The sequence below is a fragment of the Centroberyx gerrardi genome, chromosome 20, assembly GCF_048128805.1.
Source record: "Centroberyx gerrardi isolate f3 chromosome 20, fCenGer3.hap1.cur.20231027, whole genome shotgun sequence".
Taxonomy (NCBI): Eukaryota; Metazoa; Chordata; class Actinopteri; order Beryciformes; family Berycidae; genus Centroberyx; species Centroberyx gerrardi.
Window position 1 is genome coordinate 16,640,485 of NC_136016.1, and position 27,491 is coordinate 16,667,975.

The window sequence follows — 27,491 nt, forward strand, 5'->3', positions numbered from 1 at the left end:
GTTTTTACCCCTTGTGTTAAAAGCCCAAATCAAATTGTGGTTTGCATTGAATTCCTTCGATTGGCAGTGGGTTTGAATGAACTTTACCTCCTCACCCACAGCATCATTACAGCTTTGTAGACTTATTTCACCCATTGTTGCGATTTAATTTAAGGGAGATTAAGTAATATAACCCCCCAGCAGTTAAATAAGCCCATGTGGCCATGATATCAATTACCTGATCGAGAATAAAACAAGTAGCAGAGGTTAAAGCCAATCAGTTGGAGAGGCTGCTGTAAAATAGTGTCTGAAACCGATACAGTGCAAAGCATTATTTATTTTGCTATTAGTATGTTTTTTTCCACCCATTTAATATCCCTATTATATCAGTGCGTCAGTTAGATATACAAAATAGTATGATTTTTTCTCCCATTTAGAGACAAATCAATAGAATAATGTGTTATTAACCCCAATATTATTACTCATCTTACCTAATAAATGCCTGTTTATGTGTTCATTTACTGACATGCAACATTTTAAAACAGCACATTTATTTCTTCCCCAAATTTGCTTATCCACAATGAAATTTCTAAGCTTTATCAAAGTTGTAAAGAACAACTTTATGCAGTGACACTTTAGGTATCGGAATGAGGATCAACGAAAATTAGCCTGTGCAAGTGTGAACGTTCAATTAAATACGGCGTGGAGTGTCAGTCGCCTGCTTGCACGTGCCAAAAAGGAATACACTCCACTGCCTATTGCGCTCAATATTGATGTGCAATTTATGGCTAAAATTGAATTCCATCATCTATTTATCATCCACTATCTCTCCATTATCTGTGCTTTATGCCCTACTCTCTCGGCCTCCCCTCCTCCTCTCGCTGGCATTAAGTTCAAACTTGACACTGATGTTGACTCACTTTGTCACCCCTCGCTGGCTCCCTCTCTCTCATCGCCCCTCACTCTCTCTCTCTCTCTCTCTCTCTCTCTCTCTCTCTCTCTCTCTCTCTCCCTCTCTCTCTCTATCCATCGCTTGGAGGACAAGAGTGCCCGCAGACGCATTTCTCTCCAGAGCACCCCCCCCTCCTCCCTCTTTCACTCTCTCTCACCCTGTCTAACTCTCTCCATCTCTCTCCTACTCTCTCCTTTACACACACAGTATTGTCAACAAAGCCGGAGAACAAGGGACGCGGGGGAACAGGGGAATAAAGGTGTACAAAGAAGAGTGATACGTCGGACTACGCTCCTTTTTACTTTGACACTTGGTAAGTTTGCAAATTTCAGCCTTTGTAACATCTTCAGTGCATTTATGTACATCTTTCTATGCTTAGATCACTTTTTTTAACGTGGACTTCATGAGAGGCTTTGGGATCGACGATAAGTTCCTGTGCTAACAGTTAGACACATAACACTCACAAAATAATTTCTGCAGTGTAATTGAGAATTAGATATGCTTGAGATTGGGCGACTTCATCCAAATGAAAAGCAAGTCTGACCTTTGACATTGTGCTGCTGCAGTAAAATTGTCTCAATATTGACCCATACCTTTGCATGCCTTCCTGATTCCCCAAAGTTAATTTTTAGGACATTGTAGGATAAGATAAGAGGAGAATAGCTCTCATTCATCTTGCATATGAACTTAAGCTTCACATGTTTATTCAGGCAAATAATGGTGTTTATGGAAATACTTTCAACCCCTAATATACTGTTAGAGGTGGGCTTCGTCATGGTGTTTGATGAAAATCCTGGTTCATGAAATCGTTGTGTGTGTGTGTGTGTGTGTGTGTGTGTGTGTGTGTGTTTAGGCCTGTTTGTGGGTACATGTAAGCGTGCTTGTGTGTCTTTTTGTGCATATGTGTGCTTGCATGCATGCTTGGGGTTACCAGCAAAGATAGAGCTAAAAGCAAGTAGCATAATAAATGTCATGGCTTTCAGAGTGGGTTCTAATGTACCTTGGCTCCCTGTGGTATACTAGCATACCAATGTATAACACACACGCGTTACGACAGCAGGCATGTAACTAACTCCATTTCTGTCTGTCATCATGAGGCTAATTCACCACAATGCCGACCATGTGTGAACTCATGCGATCTCAACCCCTCCTTCTTCTCTCCGCTCCTTCCCCAGCTCTCCCAGGAGGAAGGATAGAAGGATAGAACAGGGGGGGGGAGAGAGAGGAGCCGAAGGTGACAAAAAAAAGAAGAAGAAGGGTGGACACGCACGGGTCTCTTGTATTTCTCTTCATGGTGGTTTGGACACTCGTATTATGTATGAGAAGTTAACCATGCTGAACCTGCAAAGCGGCTCGAACTGGAGCGGGCCTAACAACTGGTACCATGACCCCACCGCCGTTCAGACACAGCACAGCACAGGTGAGAGGAGATTTCAACACAGATGATGATCAGTTAACTGCAAATGTGTCACCATATTCATCCCTTATTCCCCTTATTCAGAAGTAGCCTGTCTTCTGAACTCACTGCCTGTTAGTTCAACGCGTGACTGTTACATTCTGCGATCCTGAAATGTGTTGCTCCGTTGTACCAAGCCAATTTTCTTGACATTCACCCATCTCTTTTGTCACCTCCCTCTCCGCCAGTGTCGGAGGGCTGTCTGCTGGACACGGAAGGCAGTATGGGGGGCGAGGCTGGGGGAGGAGGAGGGGGCAGAGGAGGGGGAGGCGTCCCCGTGGAGAGGGACGAGGGCGAGGAGTCTCAGCTGAGACTGCAGCTCAAGAGGAAGCTGCAGAGGAACAGGACCAGCTTCACCCAGGAGCAGATCGAGGCTCTGGAGAAAGGTCAGACCATGCAAACACGCAAAGCGCTCTCCTGCTCCAGCCAATCACGGCCCTCCATGGGCGCTAGCCAGACCAGAGTATGTCTAGTCGCAGCTTGTCCTGCTTTTTTCCCCCCCTGCCAACACTTTTGTTAATGGATCATAATGTTTAAACCTTGTTTACCACTTCTTGGTAAATGACAGGGGACGTAAATGTACGATAATGTGAAATTAGAAAACATTACATCACAGGATCCAAACAAAAGTCAGGGTATTTATGAGGCATTGTGCCTGACTGATTTAGAGTTAATAAAACACTGAGAAAATTGGAAATATGATGATTTGCCCATGGCAAGGCAGGGCAAGCATTTTATTAATCTATGATTGCTGCCAGTTGCATTTTTGCAAAATATCTAGAATCTTACCTCCAAAAATATTCCTGATCTGCTCCAAAATGCTGGCAGCTGCTAGTATGGAAACAAATCTTGATAATGCATCATTATTGTGGCTCTATTATCCAGTGAGCCTGATATCAGGCCACTGAGAGGGATCAGAAAGCCACCCTTGACTGGATATGGCTGCAGCAGGCCCTTGAGCTAAATAAGGACGCAATGTCCACTGTGCAGCCGAGTGGAAATGTATCACTGTGGTCACTCTGCGCAAATGACATTAATGAGGTACACTGACCCCGATGCACAGCCAAGGCACAATAACAATCATGTGTTGACACAAATGCCAATTATAAGGATGCCAATTATAACAATTTTCGGGTAAGAATTCATTTTCTTTACGCCCATCGTTATTGCTCTGTGTGCAATGTGCATGTGGTGAGGTAGCGTGCTTAACGATTTAGGTTGCAGCTAATTATTCGCTATCTTGGTAATCTCTTAAAATGTGTCCTTGACAAAATACAATAATTTTGTATAAATCAAATTAAAAAAACAACAACATTGGTAACATAATTAGCCATTCTCCTGCCATTTTATGTAACTTTTTGGTTTAAACAAAGCATTAACTGATTTATCTGTTGTGGCTGCCGTGTTGACACATTATCAGCACACTAAACTAATGTTATGTATCATAAGTGCAGACAGTTATATCTGTCTAGAGTAAACCTGAAACTTCATGGAGTTCATCAGGATGAGTCAGACTGTCAGTTATAGGCTGAGACATAATCTGCCTTCAACTTGTCAGCAACAAAAATGTCAGCAGTTTGTCAACGATAAATTAACTGCCACAATGAGGAATGATACTCTGATACAGTAAAGCTTATCAATGTGACCTCTGTGTCGCTGTTGTTGTGCCACAAATTAACTCATCTTAAGCTTCCGTGTGTGTTGTACGTCAACTCTATTAATTGTATGATAGTACATCAGAAAGTGACACCGATGATGATCTGATTAATACGTAATGCTTAATACTGTTGAGCGATATGTGATGCCAACTTTGAATTATGAATTTAGAAAGAAATTGATGACAAAATGGCAACGCATAATGAATTTTCTTCAACGTCTTTTTAGTCAAACTAGTTTGAAATAAAGGGCATAGGCAGCTTTGCAACTTGAATCCTTTCATTTTAACTTTCTGCATGTCCCATAAAGATAAATAATTTACACCAAGTGCAAAAGATAAATATTTAAAAGATGGTTGTAGGGATACATCTCAGCAATCTGGATTCATTTTCCATGGAGAGATAATTAGTGATGCTGATATTAAGGAGCCAGTAACTGATAAGCAGGAAAAGGAAATACAGGAAATATCAGCCAAAAAAACTCAACACAAATAATTGATCGATCACTAACTTAATTTCTCTCTGATTCTAACCTAAGTTTGAGTTATTGTTCCATAAAAAAGACAGAACACAAAAACGGACTAATCCAAAGTATATCAAGCAAGCTGTTTTCCAGTAATCTGGCGGTACTGTTATCCACAATCAAGACTTACTGTATACTGTGTGTTTGACATGAGTTAATTTCTTCCACAGAGTTTGAACGGACACATTACCCAGATGTCTTTGCAAGGGAGAGATTGGCAAATAAGATTGATTTACCAGAGGCCAGGATACAGGTAAGGGGATGCTCAGTCTGTACCCTCCAGTCTTATTTCAGTGCCATTTGATCCTGGATCCCCTTCAGTTTTCTAACTCTGATGTTCTGATGAAGGTGGATAAGCCTGAATTCTAGCAATAAATAAAATCTGCATTGATCTAAACATAGAATAGTCTAAAAGTACAATCTCTTTCCAACATTTTCTGAAATACTGACAGACACAAGGCATATACCGCCACATGACCGATATATTTAATGTACCATATATTTAATGACCCCCCCCCCCCAGCATGAAAAACAGGCCTGACACGCCTCTCTTTGATTGACAGGTATGGTTCTCAAACCGAAGAGCCAAGTGGAGGAGGGAGGAGAAGCTGCGCAATCAAAGGAGGTCAGGGGGCGGGACTTCCTGTTCGCAGACCCAAGCCCCGCTGACCACTTCCTTCAACACATCTGTTTATCACCATCAGCATGGCAGCAGTTCAGGTGGGTGCAGTGGGTCAGTCCGTACCCTTTACATTGAAAGATGACAGTTTAACTTTATACATTAGAGTTATACATTACAGTTAGTCATAATTCCTCTTTACGTGCACACAGATGAATGAGAGAGTGGGTTATCAATATGTCAGCTGAGTCGGATATTTGGTCTCTGATTAGTATTTGGTGGTACAAGTATTTTACTTGTTTAAATCACAATTACAAGCCTTATAGCGCTACTGCTTGACATTTGGTGGCAGACTTTCTCCATCAGAGCGCATCTATATTACAACATTTCTTCTATACCAGGAAGCTAATGCATTGGGTTACGTGTGTGTGTGTGTGTGTGTGTGTGTGTGTGTGTGTGTGTACTCACTGTCTCTGTGTGTCTCTCCAGGGTCCATGTTGAGTCAGGCTGAGTCGTCTCTGCCCAGCTACAGCTCCTTGTCAGTTTTCTCCTCTGGAGTCCAGGTTGGACATTCATCATTCATCACCACCTTCCAAACTTTATCAAAGCAGCTCGTCGTCGCAGTGCAGAACTAGTTCACTGGCTCCTTTACTTCACCTCATGGGCCTAAAACACATAAAGAAATGTATATATATTCAAAAAAAATAAATAAATAAATAAATACTACTACTTCCACTACAACTAATACTACTATTATACTAATAACAATAACAACAACAATAATAATAATGCTTTTTTTTATTATATAACAACAAACACCATTTGTTATTGTTATTATTATTATTATTCTTGTTTGTGGTGTTGTTAGGGTTATAATACTATCAATAATTATGATGACAATAACATTCATACAGTGCTTCAGTGTTTCACAGAAGAACTAAAAAAACATAAAAAACAACATACAAAACTTTAAAGAGGCAGGCAAAAAAAAAAAAGACCTAAAAGTAAATCTGTCAAAGTGTGTATTCAGAAGTAATTTAAAAGATGATATTGACTTGATGGCAAAGCAATGATCACTTTCAGTCTTGAGCTTATACTGTGCAACGGCCACAACAGATTTTAGGCTTTGCTGTGGCTCATTTGGGGTTAAAAGGTCCTGCCAGACCTAGCCATGCTTTAAGAGTGATCATTAAAACCCTTAAATCAATTTTAAAACGAATTGGTAGCCTGTATAGGAATGCCACATGGAGTTATACGTGTGCTTCGTACCAGTTAAAATCCTAGCAGCTGCATTCTGCACAAGCTGGAGACACTTTGGACTGAGGTAGGAGTTGAGAGAAAAGATAAAAAGCATGGATGACAGACTGACAGAAACCAGATATTTTTCCTGGATAGCGGCAAAGGCGCGGCACTCATCCACATTGCTGTAACTCTACCAAAACAGCATCCCAGCCTCAACAGACTGATATAAATTCATGCGTTTTTATTGCTGTTTCTTGTATTAGCAGTAGAAAGAATGTGGGCTGCTGCTGCTGCATAATATACTATGACTGTACCGCACTACTCTAGCACCTCCATGTGGTTGGATTGAAACCATGCTGTCACTAGCAGAGTCACACACTTCTGGTCTACCTCACACTGCTTATACAGCATGTGGTGTAATTATAGCTCATAGCAATTTGAAAACATTAAACGTGTTATTCTAAGATAATGTTATGTAGTCAATTTGTTGTTTTCAGAATAACATCTAACCTAAATCTCTCTTCCTCTCTCCCTCGCACTTCTTCCCCTGTGCCTGTCATCCGTCTCTCTGTCTGTCTGTCCACGTTCAGTCTATCCCTCCCCAGTCGGCCTCCTCCTACTCCTGTATGCTGCCTCCGTCCCCCTCCGCCCCACGCAGCTTTGACTCATCCGCGTACCCCTCCCCTCATCTGCAGACTCCGCCCTCGGCCAACTCCAACACCGGTGAGTCTTCCTGTCTGTCTGCAACGCCCGCAGTAGATACAGGCTCACTTCAGTAGGGAGTCAAGAGGTCTTTTGACTGTATGCTGAAATGCACAGAGTGTGAGACGCTTCAGTTTCAGCCACAGACTGACTAACGCACCGGCTCTGTCTCTGTTTTCTGTCCCTCCCTCCCTCCCTCCCACCCAGGGCTCATATCCCCCGGCGTCTCGGTGCCGGTACAGGTTCCAGGAACCGAGCAGCAGAGCATGAGTCAGAACCTGGGTCAGTACTGGGCCAGATTACAGTGAAAAACAGACAATCACCGCCAACCAGCATAAAAGAAAGGAAGACAAAAAAGGGCATGTAAAAAAAAAAAAAAAAAAAGAAAGAAAAAGTGGCAAGGAAACGATATGGGGACACACGGGTTCGAGGAAGCACAGGACTGAGCTATAGAGGGGCCTCCATGAGTTGCAGACCCCGATATGCATTAAATGTTTACAAATTCAGCCAAGAGCAGCTTTGGTTGCACTTAACAGTACTCTGTTCACACTGGTATTTACTTAGTATTTTATTGTGTCAAATGTGTTTGGGCCTAAAGCCAACAGTCTATGATCCAAAAATAAAAAGCCACAGAAAGCATGGAAAAAATTTTACTTCTGTCAGCTTACTATACAGAGCTTTGGATGCAAGGACTGGCAGACCAGATGCCTCTATGGTCTAAAGCTCTTTTAAACATAAATTTTTTCACTATAGAAGGTTGCTATATACTCTCATTTCTCGGCCATAGCAGTGGCAGAAAACTGCTTTGAGTTTTGGATTACAAAGTTGCCCTGAGCTGATCATGAGCTCTCTACACGTCCAACTGTTGAAGTTAATCAAAAAAACAGATTTATGGATTATGAATTGTGGCCTTAAAATTCAGTCAAAAGTGGTAATAATGAAGACTTGCTGCTCATACCATTATTTATCATTCCACCATGTAAGGAAATGCCTCATTGTGATTAAGTGGTACTAAGTAAATACCAGCAGATGTCTGTATTGTAAAGTGTAACCACAGTTTCTTGTTACTTGAGCAGCTCAATGATATTGTGGTAGCTAGCTTGTGTTCCCTAGGCATAAGCTGTGTAAGGCTGTATACTACTGTGAAGATTTTAGACTTGCTTATGGCAATCACTTTTACTAAAACTAAAAAATGACTAAAAAAGTTTAAATCCTGCCTATCCTGCCAGCAACATTACACTCAGACTGATTGCATATTTTTGTACAGAAATCTGTGTATGATGAAGATAATTGTAGAATAATGTCAAATGTTATGAGAGGGAAGAATGTAGCAAGGACTAAAATCACCCTCAGAACCCAAATTTCATTTGTTAAAATAATGAAATTAGTAGGGATGCACCATACCAATATTGATATCAGACATTATCTGATACTAGGCTAAAACAGGGTGTTGGTATTACAGAATATTTCCAAAAGCAACATGCCAGAAATCAAAGTAATGCGACTTGATTTTCTGCTTTTTCTGAGAAGGATGTTAGCGCTTTCTATTGGATAAAAATTATATCTCTGAATCATATCTCAATCATTTTTGTCCATTAAGCCCAAACTAACAATCTAAGTCTGTATTCACTTGGAATGGATGAGATCCATACTCATTATCAAACAATCCATAAAGTTCAGGACTGTACTTATCACTCTGTCCAAGTTAAAGACTGTAATCTAGAATCAGAATTAGCAGGTGCATCGGGATTGGCAGTGCTAAGCGTTATATGTGCATCACTATGAATTCATCAGCCAATGACAATCAAGCATCATTAGTAACCAAAAGAAAAGTGGTTGTGTTCAAATAATCAAATGCAAACACTTAAGAGACTGACAATCAAAGCAGGAGGTGGAGGAGCCAATGATCAACCTGGATAAACTGTGAAACTATTGCAACACTGTCCATACAATAGCAATGGTATATCAACTCTGCATGACCAAAAATATACACCGCTAGACAATCAGTTATTTACAGAAATGAATCAAGTATTGTACAATACTATTACCGTACTTTGCAGGGTCTTAACCCATGCTCACTTTCCTCTGACTATTGTTTTTGTTGATGCATCTCAGTTTAATCTCATATGAAATGTCTTTCAACTCTTATTTATTTGTCTTTTCACTTGTTCACGTAAGTCCTCTGTGTGGTTTCTGTTGTTGTGTGACTTTGTTGTGTTAGTACTGTATAGCTACCAAGAGTCAACCCTTTTGTGAAGGCCTTGGATCCCTTTAATGAAAGTAAAACTGTGTGTAATGAAATCCAAATTGAAGTCTTCATTTATAATGTTTTATTACATCGCAATCACTATCCTTATCGTATTTCTCAAGATAAAAAGTAGGCTGATAATTCCATGTGGAAGTATGAGTAGCCCACACATAAGTGATGCTTGGAAAAATCATAACCTTTACTTAACCATTACACAACATTTAGCATTGGATTTTTAAGTAAGTCAAATATGATATGTGAAATATTATGTTTCATTATGTGTCCTGGCTGGACAGAATTGAATTTCCTTTAAAAGCTCATCATCATCATCATCATCATTGCATCATAGTCATTGTAATAGTAGTAATTGCATTTAGCAATACACAGGATGTGATGAATATATTGCCATTTAAGACCACTATCCATGAGCAATTAAAAAGATAATGCATATACAAAATGCATATACAATTTAAAAAGTGAAGCAAACCAAGCAAATACTTAATAACAAGCAGCACTAATAACTTAAGATTTATTAGATTGAAGATAAAAATGAAGAGTAAAGATTACAAAAAACAACATATGTCTGGCACTTTCTGGCACTCTTTATGAAGGCCTCACTCTGTGTGTGTCACAGTATTGAACACAAGCTGCAACTCCCAAACAAACATCCATACGGCTACAAATGGACAACAGCGTGAAAGGGACTTCAGTCATAATCGTCACTCTTGAGTATTTAGCAGCTAAAAGACAATATATTTGTCAGGAGTGGAGTGGACACGGGTGGAAACTGGAGTCCTGTCTTCCCCTTTGCCAACCATTAGCAGTGCGGCATTTTGTGCTAATGGCATTACTCACTTGGGCCCTGGAGGATGGAGAGAAATTAAAGATGGGAGAGGAGGAAGAGGAGGAGGGACGGAAAGGGAAAGATAATACCAGTGATGCTTTACAGTGCAAGTAAACAAGCAGAAGCAAGGCCATAATGGGACTGTAAGTTGCCATGTGAAATGCCTGTGCACTCCATCTTAATGAAACGTCATCAGTTTCAGTTTCAGACCTCAAATGTATCATAAATGTTCTCTGTTGGCTTCATGTAATGACAAAATCACACCGGTAGCTTGTTAAAAATGAGAGCTACCTTTCAAGTTTCATTTTAAATCAATTTCCACTTTCGCCACAGCAGATTTCACTCATTGAGCATGCAGCAATAGTAGACTTTTTTTAAACTTCAGTTGGTTCCCTTGGTGCAGTTCAAGAGGTTTAACACTACAAAAACATGACAGAAATGTACATTATATTCAAGAGCAGTTAGTGACATCCCTACACACAAAATCCAACTACATAAAAAAACAACACAGATGACTATGAAGACCAAAGGGAATATTATTTACTGTGTCATCTGGAATTCATTCTAACATGGGAACACAAAATAAAATGCAGATCAACAATTAAACACAGTTCATCAAACATTTCCTGTGACAATGTCACTCAAAACAGTAAGTTGATACTATAGAAGCGTTATTTAATTATTAATCTACAACAGTGTTAGAAGTGCTAAGTGAAACAATAAAATAAAGTCACTAAGATGAACAATAACATCTTAGATAGAGGCTTAATGAACCAAGAGCTGAACTCTGCCTGCCCTTGGGCCAAAGGTTGATGATTGACTTTGCAGTTGATTCATCAGGCCTGAAGCCACTTGTTATGTATGTAGGGTGAAGGGAAAGGAAAACAAGCTCCCGGAGGAGTTTGAGGATGCAGAGTCAGAACGGACACTGTTCACTGTCGTGGAAGTAGCTGCTTGGGGCTGTGGCCAAAAGGTGGTTGGTGCCTGTAATGGTGGCAACCGAAGAAACCACTGGTGGAGCTGTCAAGCTGAAGCGGCCTGGATGATTCTGGAGGGTTTGAGTCCGTTTCTTTGGCAGAAGTCACAGAGGTGGCAAAAAAGCTCCCCAGTGGCAAAAAAGCTCCCCAGTGGCAAGGCGCCAGAGGTGGACAAGATTTGTCCTGAAACGCTGAAGGCTCTGGATATTGTAGGGGTGTCGTGATCGACACTTCTCTTCAATAACATGTAGAACACTGGCTTTGGATTGGCAGACAGGGGTGGTGGTCACCATCTTTAAAAAAGGAGACTGGAGGGTGTGCACAACCCCCTTTGAAAGGATATTTCATTAAATACAATTTTGCTTTGACTATATAGAAAAGCATATAGAACTTACATTGCCAAACAACCAGAGCAACCCATAATAATACCAAATCACACTTTCAGTTTTGACAGAGCAAGGTTTCCCACCAAACCAATTTCAAAACTTGAAAAGCTTTTATTTTTAAATGCTGCACATTTTTAAACGTCCTTTGTAAGGTTGTTGCTTTGGGACAAACATCTGAGATGGGAAACTTTCAGCAATATTCCTTCATTTCCTATATTGACAGAAGAGCTGTACTGACAGCAAAGGTTATACTGACAGTAGAGGTCTGCAGCCTGACGCCTCTCTCACATTAAGGAGGGATAATGCACCAGTTGTTTGTCCTCTCACTGATAATTTAGGGGTCATCAGAGTTTGATAATCCTGTCTACATGTGTTTTGTGGATTGGAAAAGGTGTACAACTATGTTCACTGAGGTAACCTGTGGGAGGTGCTGGGGCCGTTGCTGCGATCCATCCAGTCCCTATACACTCAGAGTGAGAGCTGTGTGCACATTCTTGGCGTTAAGTCAAGCATGTTAAGGTGGGTGTTGGACTCTGACAGGGATACACCATGTCCCTTCTCCTGTTTGTGATACTCACTGAAAGGATATCAAGGCACAGCTGAAGTCTTGAGAGTGCCCAGTTTGGTGACATCTCTGCTGTTTGCAGATGATGTTATCCTCTTGGCCTCAATGGACTGTGATCTCTGATGTGCAGCTGACTGAAACTATAGCTCTCTCCCAGACAAAGGTAGCCTGTTCCATTCAGAAGCTGAAGAATTGCATCAGAAAAAGGCCAATTGTGAATTGCATAAAACCTGTACGTGGAGCTACAGTAATGTTAACTAATATCAAAGAGTCAAATTTATCCATGGGAATAGCTTAGTTAACATTAGTCAAAAAGCCATCCATCCAGCTACGGTATTATTGGTTCACATTTTTTTTTTTTTTTTTTTCACCTTTATTTATTCAGGGGAGTTTCACTGAGAGCAATGCTCTCTTTTTCAGGAACGCCCTGATCACATTCACACACACATTCACACCTGGAAGCTGACCAGTACAACCACAGTCTGATCTGCTGGCCACTGAGCAGCTCCACTGGAGCGGTTGGGGTTAAGGGCCTTGCTCAAGGGCACCTCAGTGGTGGTAATGAGGGAGGGGCAAGCGCTGCTTTTCACTTTCCCCACCCAGATTTATCCTGCCGGTCCAGGGGATTGAACCGACGACCTTCCGGTCACAAGCTCGCTTCTCTAACCTTTAGGCCACCACTGCCTCCATTTGCTTGGTTGAGCGGCACCGTGGCTAGCGCTGACGCCTCACAGCAAGGAGGTCCTGAGTTTGCATGTTGCATGTGACAAGTAGGCAAACCCAGATGCAGACACACTGAGGCAGGTAAACTGTGTGTAAAGAAATCAATACAAGCAAACAAACCAGGCAGGGATCAGGCAAGGCAGAGTTAACTGGCAGATACAGACAGGAACATGGAATAACGTGAGAAAGCTAGGCACAAACACACTGGACAATCTGGTAAATGTACTTCTCTGACTAATTAGTGAATGAAGGACAGCTGGTGCAGGGAGGAGCTGGGCTGGGTTGATTGAAGATCTGATACAGGTAACAGCAGGACCTAGAAACACAACACATAGACAAGACACACAGACAACAAAGAGAACAGAGAGGCTTTAGGAGAGAGGAGTAGGGGATGAGGGTGGAGAGGAAGTAGGAGGCAGTGACACAGCGGATCCCGTGCGACCCATGGGTTTCCTCCCACAGTCAAAAAACATGTGAGTCAGGTGAATTGGGAAGATCATATGTACTAATGACTTTTTTTTCACGTCACTCCGCCATGGCACATATGTGGGACATAAGTTGCCACAGTGGTGTCTGTGTGTGTGTCTGTGTGTGTAGACAAGTCAACAGCTCCAGAACAATACATGACAGAAACTTCATACTTACACCACAGGTTGCCCCTATAGAGTGGATGATCTGAAGGGGTTTTGGAGCACCTTGCTGCATACATTTGCATATTAATGAGGAAAAATTGATTTTCTTCATATCAAAACCTTGTGTCTAGAAAGTCTAGGGCGCTACCAAGGAAAGATGGTGTGAATTTTATTTTATTTTTTTTATTGACCCCCAAGACATAAAAGCTAATTAGAGAGCCACTGAAGTAATCCTATAGTAAATTTAGCTTTAAGCTATGAATATTATAAGAATATTGCAGTGATGCCATAGGGGAAATCAGTATGATAAACTATAGAGAAACTATAGAGTTCCTCAGACACACTATAAGTCCATATAGGTATACTATATGAATACTAAAGTGTTTGTTTGGTTGTTGTTTTTTGCTGTAATATACAATGGCAATAATGGGTGTGTGTGTGTGTGTGTGTGTGTGTGTGTGTGTGCGTGTGTGTGTGTGTGAGCATGTGTGTGTGAGCATGTGTGTGTGTGTGTGTGTGTATGTGAGAGAGAGAGAGAGCGTGTGTGTGTGTGTGTGTGTGTGTGTGTGGGTGGGTGGGTGGGTGGGGGGGGGGCTACCTATGAAATAAACAGTTCCTTTTCGATCAAATTATTAGGAAATTCGCCATTTCGTCAACTCACAAAAACTTCCCTATGTGGTGAGAGATGTGGCGAGATTCAGCAACTTTGTTAACCGCTGTCACGCATAGCCCATGGGAAAATAAACATCATCACTGAATGAAGACCATAGCGATTCCTTCTGTCGATTGCTATAACTTTTCTATGGTGAAGGTTGATTATCTTGTGTAACATCTGATTTGCAATATATAGAATCTCTATATCATGCCAATAAATCACCCATTGAATTGACTCACACACACACACACACACACACACACACACAGAGAGAGAGAGAGATAGAGAGAGAGAGAGAGAGAGCGCTCTGATCGATCTGCCCAGCCTAGTCCCAAGAGGGCAGGAGGAAGCTTCACATGAGAAGAAGAAGAAGAAGACAAAGGTAAGCTGTGTTTCAACTATCTTGGCATCTTGGCTTTGGGAGAGTTTGAATTATCTTGACTTTGGGAGGGTCGAGAGAGAAAGCGAGACATGTGATGATGTTTTGCAAAATAACAATAACGTTGAAAATGGTGCGCTTTGTTTGGCAGTGATTGGAATGGAGTTGGAGCTTCTGTCATGGATGGTTTTGACCGCAGTTACCTTACCGGGAAGTCCATCACCGATGCCTGACCAATACACTAGAGGGGTGGTAAGTAAAGTGGCAAATTCACGCTTTCCCCACTTCTGTAGGTCTATTTGTCCATTAACGGAAAACCACTGTAATATTGCCACAGGGACTTAAAATGTGTGTGGTTGGCCTGCTCAATAGTGAATTTATAGTGACCGTTTGTGTGATATTTTTACTGTGGAGTTTCACTTTGATATTTGTATGTTATCCCTCTACAAGTTATTATAGGATTACTATAGGCTAGTTTTTTTTTTTCTACGAGAATCACAGTGTATGTTTTATAAGGGTGCTTAGCTTCCATAAAACCTGATTCTAGCTTGGTTTGGCTCCCTAAATTGTGAGGATAGTCGAGGATTATCCAGTCGTTGGTCATCACAATTCAAATAACCGCCATTAAACCTCTCTGGTTTTATGGTTGAAGCCTGATAAATGAGGAGTTTTTGTCATTTTTTTATAGTGGAGTTTAGGAATCAGATTTTTCCTCCTTTTTTCTTTAATATATGATGTTATTGTTCTTATTGTTGATTATCTTGTGTAACTTGCGAACCTGTCCTAAATTATTATTATTATTATTTTTAATATTCATATTATTATTAGCCTATAGTATGGCATGAAGGCTCCTAGAAATTTATGCCATAAAGATCTGTGCCAGCCTAAACAATTGGGTAAGTTTCATTACCCAAATGCGCAAAGGTGCAAAAAATGTGCGGTTTACCCTTTATTAAATCTCAGATTAAATCCCAACGCAGACAGATTTATCACCTTTCTTTCACAATAGGGCACCAAGCCGTATTTAATCACAGATGTAAAAAGAAGTGTGCATCTGAAGCACCTCCATAAGTGGGTTTTGAAAATCACTTTTCAAACCTGTAAGCAGTTGGTCGAGGCATCTTCTGAGTGCATTCTGATTATTGATATATATATATATTTTTTTAATTGATTATTTATTATTATTGATTATTTTACTAAAACAAGTGAAAAAATCTGCCACCTGAGTGAAATAACTTCACTTGTTCCTGATGCAACTTGTCTCCGAGAGTTTTACTGAATCACGTGGAGTGACATGCCTGATTTCAATATATTGTCATTTGTTACAAAAATATAATAATATATGATATATAAAAAAGTGACATGTTCGCAGCCATTGAGAGATTTCCTCCACTCTCTCTCTCTCGGTTGTTTTTGGAAAAGTAAGACTTGCTGTAAAGACTGCATAGCATCTTAAATGACCTGTTATGGTGAACATCTTTTGCAATGTAAAAGCCACAAAAAAACGGTTGGTACACACCTTCCTTTCCACTGCAACCAGAAGGGTGGAGGTGGTGGAGGAAGTCTTTCAAAATTAGTCTGAAGAAACAGATGCATTTGACACCATCCAAACTCTGTTCAGTGCTCTTGCAATTTTCCCAGAGCAGGTTACTTGCAATATGCAAATTGTCATACAGCCTTTCCCCCACTAAGCATCTCACTCAACTAGGACAGATCATAAAATATTGATTAGAAAAAAACGCTGACACAATGCATAGTGCGTAAAGTGCTGGGTCTGACTGGAGAAAGAATAGAAGATGATCTGTGAAAGTGAGCAGGGTTGCTGTCGTTTGTCCCTAATCCTTAAGCAGGCGTGAATGCATGTAACAGATGAATTACAGCAGTATTGTCAGTGTCCAGACTTCATCAGGAGAGCAAACATCAGAAAATCGAATCTGACAAAAACAAAAACTGCTTATGTATCAATTCGGGAAATCACAGATGACAGAATTTCCTCTCATCTCCTTCTTTTCCATTCAGGATTGGTTGAGCAGATACGGTTACCTCCCTCCTCCTGACCCGCGCGTAAGCAAACTGCAGACCAAGGCGGGAATTGAGAGGGCCATCCGCGTCATGCAGAGATTCGGCGGGATCCAGGAAACCGGGACGCTTGGTAACGACCTCTAAACTTGACTCTGTGACTCCATTATATATTAAGTGAACAGGGTTAATCAGCTGCAAAAGCTTTCCCTTTGTAAAACGAGGACAGAAATACACCTGAATGACGAGACACTCTTTCTCTCTCTACTCTCTCTTTTTTTGCTCTTTCATTTCTTCATACTGTATTTTTTTTTTTTTACCTCTTCCAGACAGTGAAACTTTGAAACTCATGTCTACACCCCGATGCTCTCTCCCTGACATTGTTGGGAGTGAGGACATGCTGAAGAGGAGGAGGAGGAGGAAAAGATACGCCCTGTCAGGCCTTAAGTGGCAGAAGACAGACCTCACATGGAGGTGTGTTTCCTGTCTCATTACCCCTTTCCTCTATGAGTCATGACATTTATTGAATTTATCTTATTGATTCTTTAGAATGATGACATGATAGCTGTTGGTTGTCTGTAGTATGCTAGCTGACATTTGGTTTGCAGGTAGTGTGGTTCCTCTGGCTGTTTGTTAGTAGCATGGTTGCTGGTATATTTATTCTTTATAGTGTTCATATATTGGCTTGCTGATATAGTTTGGTTTCTGAACTGCTGAGTGGGTTGCCTGTTGTTGTTGTCAAAATCACACGTGAGTTTAGAAATGATTGAGTAATGTTGGGAACTAGAGATAAGTGTAGGTCCATGGGTGTAGGTTAGCTGTATTTGGTGTTGAGGTGTTGGTTCTGGGACGACAGAAATCACTGTTGAGCCTTCTGGAGGTGTCATGGGCCCAATTCAACCAAACATCTGTGATGGGAAGTGCCCACATGATAACACCAGTGACACACACACACTCACACACTCAACCTGTAACATTTAGATTAGAAAGTGATACTTACATTTACATTTAAAACAAACCATATATAGGATAAGAAGTCACTTAAGTTGCAGAAATAATAACACTTTTACAGACTGGATCCCCAATCTTTTAGAAATATTGGATGAACTTCAGATTATTCATTCATTCATAAAACAAATATATGCTCTGGCACTCATATAATGTAGGCCTAGCGAGGCTGATCATTAACAGACTCCTGTGTGCAGTCTCCACAGCTACCCGTCGCCCTCCCTCTCATCCGCGCTTCCTTCCAACGTGGTGGACGGCGTCCTGACTCACGCCTTCAGAGCCTGGAGTGACGCGGCCCCCCTGCGTTTCCGTCGGCTTCAGAGTGACAGGGGGGAGGCGGTGGCCGGAGGGGACATCAGAGTGTCTTTTACCCGCTCGCTGCACGACGACGGGTACCCTTTTGACGGGCGGGGTGGCACCCTGGCCCACGCCTTCTTTCCCGGCAGGGATGAAGTGGCGGGTGACACGCACTTTGATGATGATGAGATCTGGAGCTACGGAGGTATTCGCTGATTGAAATCATGATGGATGGATGGGTGGATGATTGGATGGATGTGTGGGTGATGGCTGGAGAAACTGTTTTCGAGGTGTATCTGACAATCTGCCTGGCTTATATATAATCAGATAACTAGCTACAGTATTCAAACAGATGCATAGAGAGCACTTGGCAAATTGAATTGAACTAATGTCTTCCCATTGATTGGTTTGGATAAAAGTTTGGACACACCACATTTTTCTTTATTTTTACTATTTTTCACATTTTAGAATAATAGTAAAGACATCAAAACTATGAAATAACACAAATGGAATTATGCAGTGACCAAAAAAGTGTTAAACAAATCAAAACTATCTTATATTTTAGATTCTTTAAAGTAGCCGCCCTTTGCCTTGATGGAAAGGCAAAGGCTTTGGAAAGAAATTCACACAAAGGCATCAACTTCACTATTTATATTTGTCTAAGAAACACATTTCAAGCATTTAAGCATAAGCCTTTAGATAAAAATGGCTTTAAGATAATGAAAAACATAGTGCATTCAATCAGGTGTGACCAAATTTTTGACTGGAAGTGTATATTCAATAACATCAATGGCAGCCAATCCAGTGACAGTCTTGCGCCACACTTTCCCAGGTGAGGGCAGCAGCACAGACTTGTTCACAGTTGCAGTGCACGAGTTTGGCCACGCTCTGGGCCTGTCCCACTCCTCCTCTGACCCGTCCATCATGAGGCCGTACTACCAGGGGCCCGTAGGAGACATTCCCAACTACCGTCTGCCTCTGGACGACAGGCAGGCCATTCAGGAGCTCTACGGTTAGTGACCCGCTGGACCCACTGCGCTCTGGCTCAGGGGGCAAGGCTCCAACCCAAACTGATGTTCAAATCAGAGTCATGGTCGGATATACTGATATATTGTGTTTGTCATGTCTGTTTCTGTGTGTGTATGTTCCCCCCGCTGTTTGTCCACCAAAATATCTCGACATCAGTTTAAGCTAGAACCCGAAACAAAACAGTGAGGCAGTGGAATAAAAGTGAATTCATTAGTGGGACGTATAGATGCTTGCGTTTTGGTTGCTATACAGGATGTTGCACTCCTTCTACACTGCCTTTTCTTCTTGTTGTATACTGCTAAATCACACTACAAAAATAGAACCACCCACAAGAGACACAAACATTGATACAAAGACATGCAGGGCACATCAGGACATCACGTCAGAAATTCATCTGAGCAAAAATACCCTTGCAAGTTCATATAATGCCCATGAGAGAAAAGAAATGCCCCCAGTAATTAGGAGTACACTTTTTGCAGTTCACCCTGTCACATTTTTCACATTTTTTCGCCGAGTTGTACAATATTCACATGTGAATGCGACTACCGTCCCCTATGATTTGTGGCCAGACAATTTTTTCTAGTGTGTTCTGAGCAAGAAAAATGTAGCTGAATTTGATCAGAAAACAACCAAGTGAACAGCCTGTTTATGTGATGGTAGCCTATAATATCATTTAAAATAAAACAAATCTTAGTAGTACAAATTGAGTGTTTATTTCCCAGTATACAATGCAAATGTATTATTTCATTGTTCAATAAAATTGGCCCCCGACAAGGACCAAAATGCCCCCCAAAAAAATAATTTCTTACCCTAATACACATGCATGTGAATGTGCACGTACACACATAAATGCGCACATGCTATCACAGACTCTGTGTACACTCTGTGAACACTTTGTTTCGGGAGGGTTTTCATCATACTGCTTCCTTCCGTTTCTTAAAAAAAGACAGTGGTTTGTATCCTGTCTCTCATATCCTCTTGGCTGCCAAGAAGCTGGACAAGTTGCACAAATTTCTCATGTATTGCCACCACCACCTCTCATCGCCTCATCAGCGCTGTCCTCTCTCACCCTTCCCTTCTCGTAGGTGTGAAGGGTGGCGGGCCAGTGCCACCGGGTGGCGATCCTGACCTCCCACGCCTGCCCAGTCCACCACCGCCGAGACCAACACAACAGTGAGTTGAGCTGGAGGACACACAGTGGTTAACGTTACATTCAAAAGATCAGCATTTATCATTTGCATTGGGAAAGATCCAGATAGTGTTCCACAAACGATTCAAATCGATGATCCCTTTTATTCAGCAGCACTCAATCACACTCACTGGCAAATGAATGGTGATACGTAAAGCCAGTGGGCAGCTACAGATATAAAACCTTCTCTCTGACAGGGTTTGTTCTTGTTGCACCCTCTGGTGAATTTCTACAGAACTACATCACATGAAAATCTTATTCCACCAAAGCTTTACTAACTAAACTTCTGCTGTCTCAGTTCTGACCCCTCATTCCACGATCGCTGTCAGGGAGGCTTTGACGCAGTGGCCAATATCAGAGGAGAGGTCTTCTTTTTTAAAGGTAAGGAAAATAAGTGGGTGTATATGTTAATTCCACTAGGGATGCACCGATACCTGGCTAAAATAAGGTAACAGTATTCCCACAAAACTAAAAATGTCCACACATAAATCCTTGTCCAGTGATCTCAAAGTAATGGCCCAAATTGGTACTCAAAACTGTAATACTTGGAATTGGTTTTGGCAGTGAAAAAGTGGTATTTGAGTATTATTGATACTGTTTCTGAATATACAATTAAAGCTATAGAGTGACACATTGTGATCATATTGGTGTCAGTTGAATGCTCACTTACCTTTTCCTTTTAAAGGTGTGCACTTTTGGAGGACCAAGCGAGACGGGTCTTTGATCTCACTCAGTCCGGCTCTGATTAAAAACTTCTGGATGGGTCTTCCTCCAGGAACTGATAAGGTCGATGCCGTGTATGAGAGGAAGAGCGACAGCTCCATCATCTTCTTTATTGGTGAGAGAGACTGCTGCACTGATGCACGGCCATGTCGTGAGTTTCAGTTTGGTGATGATGAAGTAGAGATTGTTCACACATCTTAGTATATAGGCCCTTTGTGTTGAAGGCAGTACTTTGGTGTAAATGTAAGCTTATTATTATACTAATGATTACAATATCAGGGATCTTACACCCAGAAGGATTTCTTATACATTTAGATGCATGGTTTTAGCATTTAATTCTTTTAGACAGAGGGAGATAAGTGCGAGAGACAAATTAGAGAAAGTAAAGAGGGATACGAGTGGCATTTAAAAGGCCTATAAGGAAGACATATTGTGTGAATTTCCTCAATTTTACATCATCACAGCAGTTGAGTAACTTTATTCTTATGGATTTCAGCCCAATAAATCAAAAATACAAACTTCCTCTTTTCTGCCTCTTTCAGAAATTGAAACTGAAATTTAATCTCTCTCTGCCTTCAAGGACTCTCAGACTCACAGACATTTACAGGCACACATGCAACGGTTTCTCAGCAAAATGACTAGACTAACTCTGTATGCTGCTGTATGTTTTTGCGCATGTTTTAATTGCTTATATTGGTGTCATTGTTGTTGATGGTGAAGCTGAACGGACTCATATAATGTGGGCCCATCCAGCTTCTGCCTGTCTGTTTCAACATCACTGCTTTTATGATGTTTTGTTTTGCCTTCTGTGAACTGCTTGCCTTCTTGTCTTGCCTCCCTGTTTTGTTTTGTTAGATTTATTTTTCGTCTCCTTTCCCCCAGTTCAACATCTTGCCAGCATTGTAAAGAATCTGTTCTTAATTGGCTCTCCTGGTTAAATAAAGTTTAAATAAATAAAATAAAGATTAAAAAACACATTAAAAAAAAAGTCAACAATAAACCAGCATTTAATCACCTTAAACTATTAACCAATTAACCATTCATACCAACAGTGTTGAATCAGTTACTTTCCAGAATTTGTAAACGCTATAAACCTGCACCAAGTCTTAGCATTGGGTTTTGTGTCTTCAGGATCTCAGTACTGGGTGTTCAGGGACACGGTGGCCATGCAGGGCTACCCGCGGCCGCTGGTCGACTGGGGCATGAGGACGAAGAGCGGCAGGCCGGTGGAGCGGCTGGACGCGGCCTTCGTCTGGGCCCACAACGGCAAGACCTACCTGTTCAGCGGAGAGGAGTACTGGAGGTTTGACGAGAGCCGCAAGGGCGAACAGGTGAGCAGGCAGCAGGAGCCGGGATACCCGCGAGAAACCAGCCGCTGGAAAGGACTTCCCACCCACCTGGATGACATCATCACCTGGGGGGAAGGTAATGTTGTGCTCAAAAGTCAAAACAACTGGGAGCTTTTTGACACCCACACTAGAGGCATAGAGGATGGGACAGTGTTGTCATGGCAGCCTAATGTGGCTTGTGACGACACACTCCTCCCCTCAGGTTACACACTTCACAGTCACCGGTTGACTTTGATGCGTTATCAAAGAAATAGAAAACCACTGGTGACAGTCAAGATCAAAAGGTCTTCTTGGGCATCATACTAATATACACAGTAAGAAAATCAGAAAACAAACAGTTGCAACCTGATTTGTTTGCTCTAGTTAGATCACAAGCCACACATATGCTAATTAGTGACAGCTGACAAATGGCCTTCTACTCAGATATGACTAAAATTCTATCTATCTAAAATTAATGTGATTTATTGTTGTGATGAGGAATGGCTCCTCCTTTATGGATTTTTTTTTAATGATATATACAACTGGCTACAAGTTCTACATGGCACAAACCTCCCAGCCTAGTAACATGACACCTTGTCATCCTGCCAAATGTCTCGGGTGACTACACACAGTGTAGATGACATTAGTTAGATGACACAGTGCAGTGGTTCTCAACAAGAACCAAAATACTCTTTCCAAACACTCACTAACTGGAATGATCTTAAATCACATTACACAATCACTTCTTGTAATTAAACCCAGAAAATACACTTTTATTCACTTAACTGAAGCTAGACACAAAACAAATCAAATAAAAACAAACAGAATCTTTGACAGTCCTGTCAATCAAGGGGAACTTGGAATCTTACTAACTTCATACATTGTGGTGTCACAACGAGGGCAGTGAATGCAGTGTGAGGTTATAATTCCAAGTGCACACAGCACAGAGGCATTTCACTTTTTGGCGCGATGGAGGTGACACACAAGACAAAAAGAGAGAGAAAGAGAGACAAGAGAAATAAATACATGGAGATCCAGCACAACACGGAGCCGGAGGATGCCCAGGTAAGCCCCGCCCACAGCACTGCGCGGCAGACCTACCTGGAATTCCCTGTGGAGAGGAAGACTGGGCTCCTGGACCCAGTCTCCAGCAGCGAGGAACATCTGCTGCTGATAGAGGCAGAAAAACAGTTGAAGCTGGTTCTGGGCCTGGACTCTTCTGTCCAGAACAAGGAACAGACCCAGACCCAGACGAAATTGAGCAGGCAGGACTATAAGACGATGAGGGACGCAGATGAATATGTCAGGAAGATTCTGGACCTTGACTCTTCTGACCACACCCAGGTCCAGTTCATGTTCCTGGGCCTGGCCGAACAGGTCCAGGTCCAGGAACAGGTCCATAGGAAATGGAGCAGCCAGGAGCATCTGATGATGATAGAGGCAGAAGCATATTTTAAGCTGGCTCTGGGCCTGGACTCTTCTGCCGAGAAGCAGCAACAGACCCAGAGGAAATGGACCAGCCAGGAATACCAGTCTATGAGGGAGGCAGATGAACATCTTAAGGGGATTCTGGACCTGGACTCGTCTGCCCAGACCCAGCTCCAGTTCATGTTCCTGGGCTTGGCCGAACAGGCCCAAGTACAGGCTCAGGCCCAGGAAAAGGCCCAGGTCCATGCCCAGGAAAAGGCCCAGGAACAGGCCCAGGAACAGGCCAAGGAACAGGTCCAGGCCCAGGAACTGGCTCAGGCACAGGCCCAGGTCCATGCCCAGGAAAAGGCCCAGGAACAGGCCCAGGAACAGGCCCAGGAAAACGCCCAGGTCCAGGTCCATTCCCAGGAACAGGCCCAAATCCAGGCCCAGGAACAGGTCCGGGAAAAGGCCCAGGAAAAGGCCCAAGAACAGGTCCAGGAAAAGGCCCAGGTCCAGGTCCAGGCCCAGGAACTGGCTCAGGCACAGGCCCAGGCTGAAACCAGAATCACGGCTGCTCTGAAGCACACTGAGCAGAAGCTAGAGAGCTGCCTCCTCCAGCAGCAGGAGGAGAGGGCCGGTCTCCTCAGGGCCAAAACTGACAACGAGCAGGCCCTGGAGGAGAAAGAGCGAGAGTGGGCAAAGAGAAAAGCCTTCATGGCGGATAAGCTTGCTGTTCTGGAGATGGACCTCAATGAACTTTTGGAGAAGAAGAAGAAAAAGAAGCGTAGCTTGCTGCGTAGAATCGCTGATGCCCTTACTCCAAAGCGTAAGGAGAAAAACAAGAAGAACAAGGAGGACAAGATGGAGTCAACTTCCAACTCAGACTCTAACAAATCCTCCAATTCTTCAATGTGAGCACATTAACACCTGTGCTCACACACCCAACCCCCCTCCATCCATTTCCAACCCCCCCCCCCTTACATCCCCCAAATTCCCACAAACCCTTTGTCTTGCATTCCTTCCAGTAAACGATATCAACAACGATATCTAAAATAATGTGCTGCCTGTATAGTTTTATTTCTGTAGAGATTTGTAAGTTCCACTACAGTCAATAGTGTACGTGTAACTAGACTATTGTTGTTTGTTTGTGTGGTTTTGCTATTTAAATGCTGTTAAAAACAGAGCCATCTCTTCTCTCTCTCCTAAATGATCAAACTCAGAAATGGAAGTGGAGCCTCCATGTTACTCTACATTTATCTCAACCTGGAGTCACATTGTGACCTTGGAATTGTAACGTTCCAGTTGACATTTTAGTCCAAAATAATTTACTCGTATAATGCAGCTCTAAAAGAAGTCTTAATATATTGCTGAAGTTTGATATAGATGGGTATATTAACTTTGCAGTAGGGGGGTTGAAGTTTGAAAATGTGACTCTGACACAGCCTTTAATCACAACCAGTAGAAAATAATAAGAAAACAGGGAGGAAACTTAAATTCTTAAATTCCCAACATTATAAGCAACTAAATATTGAGGTTAAGGGTCAGAACCACAATAAATATTACAAAATATCCCTGCGATCCCAGAATGATCATGTATTATTAAATGGCCCGTTGTAATCATGAAGAAGAAGAAGAAGAAGAAGAAGAAGAAGAAGAAGAAGAAGAAGAAAAAGAAGAAGAAAGATGGTGGTGATGATGATGAATACTCTTGCTTTATAGAAATGTCAGCTTAATTTGCATTAGCCTTCATTCCAAGTTTTTTCTTCCTCTCTGACAGTAGCTAAAGCAATGCAACTTTTCACTTCCGCAATTCACCAACTTCTCGTTCCACCAGTTCCGTGACAGAGCCACTGTCTCTTCTGTGATTGGCTGTTCTCCTGCTACTGTATTCAGGAAGTTCATTGTCATACAAAGCCTTTTTCTATCAGTTCAGTCCATTTATCATTATTCAAATCCAACAGAAAAATAGACTACAAAGGCTGAACTTGAAATACACTTTCATCAACTATCAGCCGTCTGATTTCATTACCAAAAAATGAAATTGAAAATTCACTGCAGGCGAAGATTGAATAGCCTGTCATAAATTAAGTACTGTACTTCAGTAGTTTTTCCATTTTATGAGACATTTCAGAGGGAAATATTGTACTTTTTCCACTACATTTATCTGACAGCTGTAGTTACTACTTACTCTGCAGAATACGGTTTTACATGCAAAACATATAATAAGCTCATAAAATATGTTGCATTGTTAGAGTTTAAACCTAGAACATTAAAATACTTCTTACAGGTTAACGCATCAATTTAACACTCTGAAAGAATGAGTACTTTTACTTTTCATACTTCAGTATATTTTACTGCTAATACTTCTATACTTTTACTGAAGTCAACTTTTGAATGCAGAACTTTTACTTTTACTGGAGTATTTTTCCATTATGGTTTTGATACTTTTACTTGAGTAAAGGATTTGAGTACTTTTTCCACCACTGCACACTACTAATACAGCACCAATGGCATAAAGAGGGTTTGTGCACAGAACATGACATGATCAAGTAAATTTTACATGACTATGTTATTAGAAAATGTCAACATTGTAATGACAGGATTCTTAACATTTGATTACTTTCTGTGTTTTATCTTCATCCCTGGCTTACAATGGGCTAATCTGTTGAAGAGACAAACTAAAGGATGAAAATAACACTGCTGTTGCTCTCTAGGAGAGGCGTACTTCTTCAAGGACAACTTCTATTGGGTGCTGAAGAGTGGCGGGATGGACCAAGATGACGTCACTCCTAAGTCCATCGCTGTGGATTGGCTCAAATGTCCGGCTCCTGCTTCGACCTGCGCTCCGGCCAATCCTCAACCAAAAGACTGCAGCTGTGGCTTGAATGGATCCTCTGCATTGCCCCGAAGCAGTTGGCTGCTCCTGTTGTCTGTTACATTGGTAATTAATGAGCTCATCAGAAAATAGAAACATTGTACCATTGCATTGGGGCAGGTACTATTTTGGGATTTGGGTTGAACTGTGAAGGCATACAGGCTCATTTTGTAAAACTGCCATTACTCCACTGGAGGGTAGTATAGGTTCTTTACATCATGTACACATTATACAACCCGGTAGCTGGTTTCAAATTGCCTATAAATGCCAGTTAACAGCCCATCTTAAGTACTGTATTGTCTTATCAAAACATATGAGCAACCTATGGAAATATTGGAAACCGCATCCTCCCTCCATTCTGCTATAGAATTTCACTCCTCCTTTGCTAGAATAAGCATTTAATTACATGGAGCGTGTATAGGATGATGTATTGAAATTCAACACTGAAACATGGCACTCTGGCGACTCCCTCATAATGAGGTCCTACACAACAGCCTCATGTTTGGGCACTAAATGTCCATGTGAGACGCAGGCCAGACAAACATACCCGTCAAAGGATCTTTCTAATTGAAAATTTCAGAGAAAAAGGCCAATTGTTTTATCAAAGCTCATTTTTATCAGTTTTTAGAATTCAATTCAGTATAGATAGTATTTATTTGTGCGCATAGATTTATTGCACACATATACAGACACACACACACACACACACCCACACACATATAGTATTTGTACAGTATTCGCTTTGCTGAATCAAAACTGTAAGCAGACACAGTATTATGAAAGATTGTGAACGTCTTATATTTTGTTGCCCCGTTTTTGCCATTTTTGACTTTGATGTTGGATTGTACGTGTCAGCGGACACTGTCCTCCATGTGAATAATTTACACTGAAAGCAAAGACCCATTCAACATGTTCTAAATGTCACAAATACATGGACATGTGACTGATCAATGAAGAAAATTAACCTTTTGTTTTAAAGCCTAATTCAAGAAAAGTTAGCACTTTAGAAATGCCATTTTTTTTTCTCTATTTTATGCAAATTGCTTGATAAAAAAAAATCTGGGCCAAACTCGTCA

At 41.6% G+C, this 27,491-nt stretch overlaps 1 protein-coding gene across 1 annotated transcript; it reads left to right on the top strand.

Moving 5' to 3' along the window:
• The first annotated feature begins 2,245 nt into the window (after positions 1-2,245).
• Positions 2,246-26,508, top strand: mmp25b (matrix metallopeptidase 25b). Its single transcript, XM_071907353.2, has 16 exons — positions 2,246-2,351; positions 2,576-2,773; positions 4,736-4,818; positions 5,129-5,285; positions 5,674-5,747; positions 7,017-7,149; positions 14,689-14,789; positions 16,557-16,689; positions 16,886-17,030; positions 17,762-18,066; positions 18,694-18,873; positions 19,976-20,063; positions 20,378-20,460; positions 20,765-20,917; positions 21,934-22,227; positions 26,255-26,508. Exons 1-16 carry the CDS (start codon positions 2,246-2,248, stop codon positions 26,506-26,508), a joined length of 2,487 nt encoding a protein of 828 aa, XP_071763454.1.
• Positions 26,509-27,491: the final 983 nt, after the last annotated feature.

Excerpts from the sequence above, each read along its gene's own strand:
- mmp25b (XM_071907353.2), top strand. The coding sequence starts at position 2,246 with ATGTATGAGAAGTTAACCATGCTGAACCTGCAAAGCGGCTCGAACTGG. Across the intron at positions 2,352-2,575 it reads TCAGACACAGCACAGCACAG|TGTCGGAGGGCTGTCTGCTG; the intron begins GTGAGAGGAGAT and ends CCTCTCCGCCAG. Across the intron at positions 18,874-19,975 it reads GGCCATTCAGGAGCTCTACG|GTGTGAAGGGTGGCGGGCCA; the intron begins GTTAGTGACCCG and ends CCCTTCTCGTAG.